Source organism: Sminthopsis crassicaudata, chromosome 3 (assembly GCF_048593235.1).
Source record: "Sminthopsis crassicaudata isolate SCR6 chromosome 3, ASM4859323v1, whole genome shotgun sequence".
NCBI classification, from domain to species: domain Eukaryota; kingdom Metazoa; phylum Chordata; class Mammalia; order Dasyuromorphia; family Dasyuridae; genus Sminthopsis; species Sminthopsis crassicaudata.
This window is the reverse complement of record NC_133619.1, coordinates 611,686,435-611,697,695: the sequence shown is the minus strand read 5'-3', so window position 1 is coordinate 611,697,695 and position 11,261 is coordinate 611,686,435. Positions and strand designations below refer to the sequence as shown.

The following is an 11,261-nucleotide window of genomic DNA, read 5'->3' as shown; positions in this document are numbered from 1 at the left end:
TTCGGCTTTGTTATGGGTTAATGTCTTCGGACAAAGCACACGCGGGTGTGGAGGGAGCTTGAGTGGGAAGTGGTCCACTAGGACCTCCCTATCACTCTCCATTTCCACTCTCCTAGACCACATTCCCCTCCCCCATGGACCACAGTCCGTTTATTCCCCAGCCTTCCACGGGGCAACTTCCGAGGCGTTATTCCTTCCACTTCTTGCGTCGCGGTTGAAGGTTATCATAACCCCCACACACCCCACCCCCCCCCAAGGATGACGGAACCCTGGGCGGTGCTGGGCGGGAGCGGGCTTAAGAGGTGCTTCTGCCCCGCTTCCTGACCGTACATGAGGAACAGCAGAAGGAGCGAGTGTCTGAGGGTGAATACAGCGCTCTGGAAATTCAAGGAGAACCGGGAGCTCGGATCCCGTCACTTGGAGGTTGTCCTAAGACTAAATGCCTAGATTGAGTTCTAGAAGGGATGGATGTCTTTCATTTTATAGATGAGGAAACTGAGGTAGACAGAACTGAGAGTGACTGCCCCGGGATCCCTGAGTCTGGATTTGAACTCAAGTCCAGCGATTCTAAGCTCCGCCTACGTAAGATCGCCCGTATAGAGCGGCAAGCGATCTGCGAGGTCTTTGAGTTCAGAGGAGGAAATGAGGGGGCGGAGGTCAAAGGGTCACGGAAGGGTCAGGGTTCACACTTAGGCCAGTCTCGGATCCCACTCAGGAACAGTGACCATCACTCCGGGTTTGGCTCTGGGCAAAAGTGTCCGGTCTCACCAAGGGCTTGGAGTCGAGCCCGTTGTTTCAAAACCGGAAAGAAACAAATATCCCGGGGGGGAGGAGAAATGAATCGGAAGGTGGTTGGCGGGGACAAAACCCCTGGGACCACAGGTTCTTTTTCCAGGAGAAAGCACGTGCTTAGTCAGAAAACACTTGGGATGGGGCTAGAACGGGGGAGAGTGAAGGTGCCTCCGGGCGGGCCAGGAGGAGGCGCTCTAGTATGCCGCCGCCTTTCTCAATGATCTCGGGAGCTTTGAAGAGGGAGATGGAGAGGAGGGCAAGGACCTAGCTGGTTCCGGTCCAAACCGGAAACACGTGACCCGCGCGGTGGTTGCCGTGGGAACGGGCGCTGTTTACACGCAGCTCTGCGTTGTGGCCGGAGACGGCGGATGGAGCTGGGGCGAGGTGAGAGTCATCGCGGCCCCCACCCCCGGGGTCCCGGGACCCTCGGACCCGGGGCCCCGTCCCCCTCCCTGCCCGGTCCCTGGCCCCGCCCCCTACCCGGACTGACCCCGACTCCGTCATGGAGAGCTTGGCGAGCCCATTTTCCAGAGGGGGAAACTGAGACCTCTCATCCAGCACCCATTTACCCCCATGACCCGCGCCGGGTAAAAGCAGCTGAGCCCTGGGTGTGGATGGCCTCGGATTAAAGCGCTTTAAAAGCCACACACAGTTCTGGCCCTGTGAGAATGAGAGGCAGGGGGTGGGACAGTCAGGAGGACCTGAGTTCAAGTGCTGCCTCAGTGACCGTCGCTGTGTGACCTCGGAGCCGATCCCTTAACCTCCCTGAACCTGATTGCAAAGTACGGGGAGCTGCGGTGGGGGAGGGAGTCCCCGCACTAATGAAACCCCTCCCCCGGAGCCTCTGAGCCATACGTTTCTGCAGGTGATGCGTTTCAGCTTCCTTTGGTGCAGCTTCCTTTTACTTTAATTGCAAAGTTTAGACTTTTCCTTCGGCTTCCTTTGGTGCAAGGTTTAGACTTTCATTTTAGCTTCTTTTAGATGCAGGTGTTTTCAGACCTCAGTTTCCTTCTTTGTAAAAGAAGGTTCTGGAGGGACTCGCCTCAGACGGGGCAGTGCTGTGCTTCCGAGGCCCCGTCCCACCTCTTTCCCAGGCCCTTCCCCCCTCCTCATGGGAATCTTACACTGCTCAGCGAGAAAGCGCGACTTCGGCCCCCTCTCAATTGGAGCCTGAGCCCCGAGAGGGCGTGTCAGGCCGCGGGCACAGGGGGCGCTGTGGGGCCGAAAGCTCTGGCTCCTGCGCTTTGGGCCTGGGCCTGGGGGAGCCAGGACCTCCTAGCAGAGGGAGGGAGTGTCACACTCCAGTTCCCTTGCGGAGCGGACCGCAAGCTTCTGACTTGGGCTTCCTACAGAGTTCAGGGCACTGCGTGCTGCCCAGGCCCGCATTCAGAGGCGGCCCTGCGCGGAGAGAGCCCGGGGATGCTGCCCCTGCCTTCCCAGCTCTTCTGACTGACTCAACCCGTCCTCGGGCTTGTTTCCTCCTCTGTGAAGTGAGGGGCTGAGGTCATTACCTCTGTTCCCATCTCCCTGGAACTTTAGACGCTTCAAGCCCCCTTCCCACCCCACATTCTGTGAACCTGAGCTTCCTCGTCTATCTAATCGACATCTATCTCCCTGTTGTTGGAACCCCCTTTCTCCATAGGGGCCCCTGCGAAAGGCAGGGGATTGAGAGTTCCTTCTGTGTCCCAGAGTGGGCTAACACCCCCTCGCTCTCCTCTTTGGTAGATAGAATTTCCCCTAATTCCCTTTCTCATCATCGAGCCCAGCGGTCCTCAAACTCTTTAAACAGGGGCCAGTTCCCTGTCCCTCAGACTGTGGAGGCTCCCCTCTGACCGCGCCCTCAGCCCATCTGCCATAACCCGGCGGTGCACACGTCCTCCGCGCCCCCGGTTTATCCGTTTGATGACATGGTTCGGTCCCCCACATCCCTTTTAAAATGGGCGGCTTCCTGCAGACGAACACCCTCATGGTAAAGGTAGCAGGGAAGAGAAGGGCGGTGTCCAGTCTATGGCCGTCCTGCCCCGTTGGCTCCGCCCTGTGAGCCCATCCAAAAGGTGAAAGAGACCAGCTCCTCCTGACTAGTGCTTCCTTATGTTTGTTTCCGGCCTCCACCCCAGTGAAGTGAATTGTAAAGGGTGCATTTTGCATGGGATTCCCCAAAGTCATGCTTGGGGCAGCCCTGGCTGTTGGGAAGGGCACCGGACTTGGGGTTAACAGCCCAGGCTTTGCCACTTCCCAGCTGTGGGACTGGTTGGGTCACTTCTTGTCTCTTGACATATCAGTAAAAGGAGGAATTGGGGCAGGGGCTGGCAGAAGTGCCTTCCAGAAAACTCTCGTCCCTTCTCTTCCTCCCCATGGGCAGCCCCAAGAAGTCCATAACGACCCTTCTCACAGGTCCTTGGCAACAGGCGCCAGTGTTTGTGTGCCGACGCGCCTCTGCCGTGCAGCTGGCGTTTAAGTAAACAGGCCCCTCGCCGACGGCAGCCCGATGGGTGCCCACGCCCAGCTCCTGCACGGTGGCTGGGTGTTGAAAGCCTGCCAGGCCTCCGTGTTTTGAAGTGTTGGCAGGGATAACAAACAGTGGCTGCGGACGCCTTCCTTTGCCCGAGCAATGGGAAAAACAAGAAAACAAAACAAAAAACCCACCGGCAGCGGAGGCCCGAGCGCCAAGGTGTGATGGCTTGGCTCTCAACACCTGGTTCCCACCTCTTGCCAATCCGACGGATGCCACGGAGAGTTGGTGTTCCCTCCAAGTAACAGATGGTCGCTGAAGGCAGGAGGCGGCAGGAGATTATGAAAGAAGGTTAGATGAAGCTGTTTTACCTGAAGGAGGTGTTAGTCTCTAAATAACTCTGAGTGGGCTCCGGCATTAGTCAGCGGGCTCGGCTCGGAGGGGGCTCTCTGTCATGTTATCTTATGACCAGGGAGTCTTGAACAAGACACCCCCTGAGCAAAGCTAATTACAGAACACCGAAAAGGTATGGCAAGAACGGCACGCACACGCTCAGATCCCACCGTTAAAAATAGTCCGGGGCAGGGATGTGGGTATGCATGACTTTTCCTTGTCAAAGTTATTAAGGAAGAGGTTTCTAAGTTACCAAACTCCTTGTGGCGGGAGTGGGAGGTTCGAGCCAAGCCTCTGATCATCCAGCAGGAGCTGCAGCAAACTAATGGCCATGACAGAAAACCAGAAAACCGTCAGCTCCCCCGTTACAGAACTTATATTTAACACAGCTGCAAGCAGCCCTGACCCTCCAAAGCCGCGCCGAGTCTGAGTGGGAAGCAGCTCTCAAACTCAGACGGGAGGACTTTGGCAAACTAAAACTTCCAGACAAAGAAAGAAGCCCAAGCCCCCCCCAACCGCCCGTGGGTGGCCGTGTGAGGGAGCAAGGTAATGGACGGGAGAGGTCCGAAGGCAGGGCGTTGCTGTGGGGGTGCTCCCTTGCCCCCTGTAGCTGGATGGTGTAGGAAAGGCTGGACAAGGAAGTGGGGGCACATTGGAGCAGCCCGAGCTTTTCAGCTTGTCCAGAAACCGGAGATGTACCCGAAGCGATGGGTTAGGAGTTAGGGGCTGGGGTTCGAGTCCCGGCTCTGGCCTTTGCAGCTAAGCGGGCTCAGTTGGGCGAGTCCTTTCAGAGATTTAAGCCTTATGTACATATCCTGCTTCCAGAGAGTGACCACCCAGTGAGGGTCTGATAATAAACAACATTGTGTTGTAGGAGTCACAAGTCCTTGGTACTATTCATCTCAGAGATGATAGGACTGGGAGAGTTAAGGGACCGGCCCAAGAGTCCACATAGAGAAATGTTACAAAAACTGGGGTTTGCTCCTGTTACCAGACCCTTTTCCCAGTCGAGGTGTGGGTCTTGCACTCTGTATGGAAAAGTCTTTGTAAATCTAGAAGGGATAAGTTTGGATAAATTCGCTCTGTGTGGGAGCTTTGGGGGGGGGGGAGCATGGAGGACAGCCTTGGGATGGCTCAGTGTGTGTCACTGACCACAGGCTTCGGCTTAAGCCCCGGTCCTCTGGTAGCTAGAGAGGCCATGCCAGGTGTGTTAGCAGGGGCTTGGGAGGGGGAGCAGAACCAGATTCTGTTCATCCCATGGGCCAGAGCATCTGAAGAGCTGTGCTCCTATCTCAGAGGGTGGGCAGGCTACAGGGCACCAGAGAGGAAGGGGGAGGGGGTCGTGAGGGCTTTGGTCAGGGCAGCAAGAGCAAGGAGGAACTGGCAGGGAGGATCTTCCAATACCTGAAGACTGCGACTCGGAAGTCTGTCTGCTCAGCGCTAGAGAACAGAACTCGAGCAGGAGGGGAAAGTTAGGGGGTCGCTTCCGGCGCTCCATGGAAGGGTGTTAACAAAGGGGAAAGAACTCCCTTCTTAGGTCCTAGCTGGACAACACTGAGGCTTGAGTGGAGATTGGAGCTGGACACAGCGACCTCAGAAGAAGGACACCCTGAGACCGCAGGGGCCCTTTGGAAGGGTTCTCTGCTTGCCCACCTGGTTCTGACCTCGAGCTAATCCACCCCAGAAGTCCCGTCGCTTCTTTTAGTTTCTCAATCAACAAGCATTGATTAAATCAAAAAGTATTGATTAAGCTTTTCAGTTATACCACAGGGTTGTAATAAGCAAAGTGCTTTGTAACCAACCTTAAATAGCTCTATTCTAATAATTTACGTCTATAAGCTCTTTGCCATTCACTTTATAACTCTCATTTGATTGTCATAACCATCCTGGGGGGATAGGTACCATGATGATTATCCCCATTTTACAGATGAGGAAGTAATAGGCTAAGGGACTGAGTCACATGGCTAGTTGGTATCCAAGATCAGGACGTCCTGACTTGAGAGCCATTCTGCCTGCTTACTTTTAACTGGGCATTTTGTGCACATTAACTCAGTGCATTTTGTTCCTAGCTGCCTATAGTATGAATTTGAATGTGACCCTAACACAGGTCACTTATTGTTAGTGCTGATGATGGGCAGGAGGTGGAGAGACTGAGGAGTCTTTTGAATGGGAGAGTGAGGAGATTTAAGACTTGGAAAGTGTTTCAGCCCCTATTAGACTTCGGGGGAGGGGGGAAGAAGGAAACAAGGGCAGCCAGGGCTCTGAGGGGCATGGAGAAGGGTTGAGCCATACTAGTGGAAATAAAGGAGGAGCTCAGGTCCTGACAAAAGTCAATCATTGAAGGTTAGCATGAGAAGGGATCTGGGGAATGAATTATCAGATGCCATCTAGTCTCCTCCCTCCACATTTCCAAAGGGTAAGTATAAAGAGACAGGCTAACATGACTCGGTCATTCGTAGGCCGGCCAAGTTGCCCATAAACTAGTTAGTGACACCACCCCTTGAGAGCCAAACTTTAAATTCCCTAAGTCACTCGTGGTCTGCAGACCAATATCTCTTTCAGGTAAGGGAGTGCTATTCATCCCGCCTAAAAAACCCTCTGGAACACCTTAGTGAGGTACCGTGCACGTGAAGTGGTAGTGGAGACATACTGAGAAAATGGAGGCACAGAGATGTTAAAACTACCTGGAAAAGATGAAGAGGGAGGGAGGAAGAAGGGAAGGAAAAACTGGAGGAGTAGGATGGGAATTGGTATAGAGGGAGGAATCTGAGAGAGGAGGGGGCTGCAGGAAAGTGGATTGGATGGATGTATCCCCTGGAGCTTGGGCCAACTGGAGTTCTGGGCTCCAGGGGCCGCCTCTGCACATATTCTGGGCATTTAAAATGGTCCTTCTTGTGCTCAGCTCTTGGAGGGGAAGTGAGCTGGGCTTCCTTAGACCACAGCCTCACAAGTGCCAAAATGACCGGGTCCCTCTGCTGGAGGTGCTCTTGAGCCACTTTGTGCACAAGCTCTTCCTTCTCATGAGCCAGAAAGCACAGCCTTGCAGCCCTGGGTCCCAGAGCCTTGGCTCATGAAGGGAACCCTGCCTGGGGCTGGGAAAGGGGGTGGCAGCATATGTAATACTCTGGGGCTGCAAGAGGAGCTGAGAGCTCCAGAGTGCTTTATAGAGGGAGCTGGAGGCCGAGAGAAGGGCAGGGAGGTGGCCAGGGGGGCAGGTGGCTTGGGACCCAAATGCAGAGCTCCTGCTGTGGCGGAAAGGGGGACGCACGCTCTGCACTTGGAGCTGATCCTAGCAGCCTCCTTCCTGGGGGATCTGGACAAATCCCTTTTCCCCTGGGACCTCCATTTTTTCTATAAACTGGAGGGGTTGGATGAGGCTTCACAGCCTCCAGGCTCTGTCCCGCAGGACCCTGGGAGGCCCGATGGGTGATTTGTTTGTAATTTGTCACAGGTGCCTGGAGAAGCAATGGCCACGGAAGCGCCTCTGAACATAGCCCCGTCTGAATGCAGCCCTGCTCTGGACCCAGAAGCAGCTTTCTTTTGGCAGCGAAGCCCTGTCAAGATGCATGTCACGAGGCCCAAGTCTGCCAAAGGACGCACACGAACGAACCTGAACTACTCCCATAGTTCGGAGTCCTCCTCTTACCGCAAGCCTCCTTCTCCAGCTCCCGTCGTTCCCTGCGAGGTGCCCGGCAGCCAGAAGTCAGTGGGCTCCACTCCCAAACCTCCCAGCCAGGGAACCCCCGATGAGATCCCCGAGCTGCTCCAGCAGGTCCCCGTAGGGTCTGCTTCCTCTCTCAACAAGTATCGGGTGCTCCCTTCCATTAACAAAAAGAACTTGGAAGAGGGGGCCGTGGAGACGGTGGCCAAGCAGGCCGGCACTCTCAAACTGGGCAGCTTGCAGGATCTCAAGGCCCTTTGCCGGGAGGAGGCTCGCAGTGGGAAGTCAAGGGAGGGGTGTCTGCGCGCTGCCGCCCCTCCCCTGGAGAGCAAACCCTGCAGTAGAACCAAAGAACGCAACTTATCGAGGGCCGGGAACCTGGACGAGCCGTCTGACGGGGAGCCCCGGCTGCTGCTGGCCGTCCGGTCTCCTTCGGGACAGAGGTTCGTCCGACATTTCAGGCCGACTGACAACCTGCAGACGGTGGTGGCAGTGGCCGAGCAAAAGAACCTGACGACGTATCACCACTGTAGCATCGAAACCATGGAGGTTCCCCGGAGGAGCTTCTCTGACCTCAGTAAGTCCTTGGAAGAGTGCAGGATCCCTCACAAGTCTGTGCTGGGCATCCTCCAGGAAGAGCGAGAGGGCCAGCCCTGAGGGCCCCACGGCTTGCCGGCCTCCTGCTCCTCCGAGCACTGTGGACTTGTCAGCCATGGAGGTCCCAGGAAGTAAACGGGCCTGGAGTTCTCAGCACTTCTGTCTCCAGAGAGCCTCCTTTTGAAGTAGTAAGATGTGTATATAAGTTGAGTGTGTTGAAAGACATCTTTCCAATCCTTTCCAAGCCTTCCCTCCATCTCAGAGGTGAGCGGGCAAGTTACCAAAGCTGTTCCAGGTCTTGTTCTCCTGGGCTCCCCTGGCTCCCCTCCAGGGGCAGGCCTCTTGGGAGTACTGCTCTGTCTTTGCAGTGGATCGTACCAATTCAAAGCCCGCCTTACCTGTCTAGAGATGGCTGTGGGAATTCTTCCTCTCCAGGGGAGGGGGACACTCCCCAGGGGAAATCCTACTTGTTATGGTAGGGGGTCAGAGAGAAGACTTGCTCTTCTCCTTGAGCCTAGCATCCCAAGTATTCACACACTTCTAAACATGGCTCCTGAGACACAAAGCAAGCTGTTTTCAGTTGAGAATTCCCAGATCTGGACCCCTTCTTGGGCAGCCACTCTCTGGAGGTAGGGCTCCTTTTAAAAGCTAGTGGGTTCACTTGCTGGGATGCCTCCTCTTTATTCCCATTGCTTCCCCCCCATTACCTACCTTCAAAGGAATGGGATGGAACCGGCTCCCTCTCTAGCAGTTGTAGCCTCTAACCCACTTACAGTGTCCATAGTCCCAACTGCCCAGTATTTCCATTTAAGCCTCTTGGAACTGCTCTGTTCCATTCTGTCTTTTCCCCAAGAGAGGGGAGGTTAAGCCATGGTGCATGTGCTAAAAACTGGTCTCTAGACTTTGGGTGGGCAGAAGGCGTTCACTCCCTCAACTCAGGAGCAGGATTTGAGATTGGAGGAGGGTCTTGTTTTCATAACTACCCAAACAAAATGATGAATACAGTTTGCCAAAGCCCTTTTGTATTATTATAACTTCCCTTCAAACCTACCAGTTCTTTGGACCCTGTTCCTGGCCAAACCTCTGTGGGGAGGGAGCATTTGGGCCCCAGCTGCCATGTTCCCACAAAGAGAGCCGCTCTAAAACAGGGAAAGGGGGAGGTTCTCCCCACTTCTTCTCCCTTCCCAGTTAGCCTCAGTGCTCACCGGCGGGTGACTGTTGAAGAAGCGGGGGCCCAGCCACAAGACGGCCAGGAGCCCTCCAATGCAGCCAGCTCGGCGTGCTGCACCTTGCACCAGAGAAGGGATGGAGCCCGGCAGAGTGACGGAGGCTTACAATTTGAGCTCTTGGATGCAGAAGATAACTTTTCTTCTCCTTAGCCACACTCCAAGTAAAGCCCGGACTTGTCTTCAGAAGGCTGGACTATGGGGCAGCAGTCCGTACCAGAACAAGCTACATCCAGAGCTTTGCAGGATAGTTCTTAGCCTGGCCCTGACCCGGTGAGCCGCTCCATCAGAGGGAGATGTGGGCTTGAGCCTACTGGACTCCGGCCAGGCCGGAACACTTGGGCCTTCTCTTCTACTACTTCGCCGGGGAGGCCGGGCCAAGTAATGCCGGCAGCCCCTGGCTCTGGCTTCCAGAGGCCAGGCCTCACTTGGCCCCCCAAGGAATCAGACACTTTCTTCTGCTGGGTGAGTGTCACACCTGCTCAGTGATAAGAAAGTCCTACAAGAAAGTTTCAACCAAGTGGAAGGACAGCGCCGACTCTGGCAGCGTCCTCCTGGACAGAACGCAGGCAGCTCTTCCCCAGGCGTGCTGGAGACGTGTTTGTGGAGTCATAGTGGAACCATTCAATAAACTTTTAAAAAATTTTGAACATAAGGTGATGTTTCCTGCGCAAACTGGAGGGCATGGAGAAGGCTGTGTTGTGTGTTAGCCCGTCGGGCATCCAGGGCTCCAAGTTGGGCTTGGCTGTAGCTGAGTCCCCCAGCTGTCGACAGCCCCTTGTTTTGGATCTGCTGGATGCCAGTCTGTTAATGGGATCCCCTCCCCACACAGAGACACACATACGTTCTGGACTAGGACTTGTTTTTCAAAGCAGATGGGAAGAGCTTTTGGGGATTAAAAAGTTTCCCCCATCATTCTGAGTACTGGCACTATGAAGGCAGAGGACTGGTTTGAAACTGCTTCCTTCCGGTTAAAGTCATGTGACCCTGGCCCTTTTCCTTGAAATGAGGGGGGCTGGATTAGCTGATCTCTAAGGTCCCCCGTGTCGACCGGGGCAGGCCATGACAGAGTTAGCAGCTAGGGTTTTACTGCTGAAGGCGACTGATGATCCCCTTGTTGGTCACTGATTGCATAACATTCCCAGGGCTCAGTAACAAGGTCAGAACCCCAAGGAGAGTAGAGAGTGGGTCAGCAAGCATTTATGGAGCACTTACTGTGTGCCAGTTGTGTGTTGCTGCTGTGAGTTGGACTAGATAGCTCCCATTTCTAAGAGGGTCTTGAGTTTACACAGCAACCCTTGGAGCTTGACCTGGGGGAAGGGAAGAGCTGAGATTCATCCTCGGGTGCCAAAGCAAGTGTGCTTCAGCCGGAGAAACATAGAGCTTGGTACTCGGTTCACCAATTGGACAAGGAAGCTACCAGAGGGGAGACTGGGATGAGCCCCTCCCCTCCTCCAAGGTGCCCTTTGTGCCATTTACCCTCCGAGGGGGGTCAGAGGGGCTGAATGAGGCCCTATGAGAAGGGAGCAAAGAGAGGACAGTGACTGGGCAGAGAAGCGATCCTGCTGATGGTGGGGATGGACATGAGGGATGGGATGGGATGGGAGAGCCCTTGCTCACATCCAGAGCCAGGGTTTGCATCTTGGGCATTTTCACTCGCCCCTTCCAGAAGTCTGTGAAGTCAGTGGTGAAGCTGCTCCCCCTCCCCCCACTGATGGCAAGGAGGGAGACAGCTGGTGACCCTGGGCCCACAGGATGGATGGGAATGGGCAATACTTTGGCAAGCCAGCCTGACAGCCCACTTGTCGTCAAGATCGCCCGTGCTCCCACAGCTGGGCCCACAAGGTAGGGAGGGGAGCCTTTGGCAAGACCACCCTTCTAGGGATCGTCCGTGCTCCCACTGTGCAGGGGTCCATGGCACCCTCCAGGGCTGTGACCCAGTGGCCCCTCAGACTCCCAACGCACACTCAGGTGGAGTTTAACAGGAAGCAGCCGTGGACTGGCGGCAGAAGGAACAGCAGGGTGCAGAAGTGACATCATTTAGGATCCAGAAAGTTCTTATCAGCAGGTGGTGATCATTTCAGCCCATTCCTTGTCTCACCCTACCCCCCCCCCAGTCCAAAGCTCCCAGCCAATAGCA

The 11,261-nt window shown here is 55.1% G+C and overlaps 1 protein-coding gene across 5 annotated transcripts; it reads left to right on the top strand.

Moving 5' to 3' along the window:
* The first annotated feature begins 1,076 nt into the window (after positions 1 to 1,076).
* Positions 1,077 to 10,036, top strand: UBXN10 (UBX domain protein 10). 5 transcript variants are annotated; one of them, XM_074306041.1, is made up of 2 exons: positions 1,077 to 1,176; positions 7,089 to 10,036. In XM_074306041.1, the coding sequence occupies exon 2, from the start codon at positions 7,104 to 7,106 to the stop codon at positions 7,953 to 7,955; it is 852 nt and encodes a 283-aa protein (XP_074162142.1). In that variant the 5' UTR covers positions 1,077 to 1,176; positions 7,089 to 7,103; the 3' UTR covers positions 7,956 to 10,036. The 5 variants fall into 5 exon arrangements, with proteins under 5 accessions (XP_074162142.1, XP_074162146.1, XP_074162145.1 ...); XM_074306045.1 differs by lacking the exon at positions 1,077 to 1,176 and adding an exon at positions 1,243 to 1,657; XM_074306044.1 differs by lacking the exon at positions 1,077 to 1,176 and adding an exon at positions 2,012 to 3,595.
* Positions 10,037 to 11,261: the final 1,225 nt, after the last annotated feature.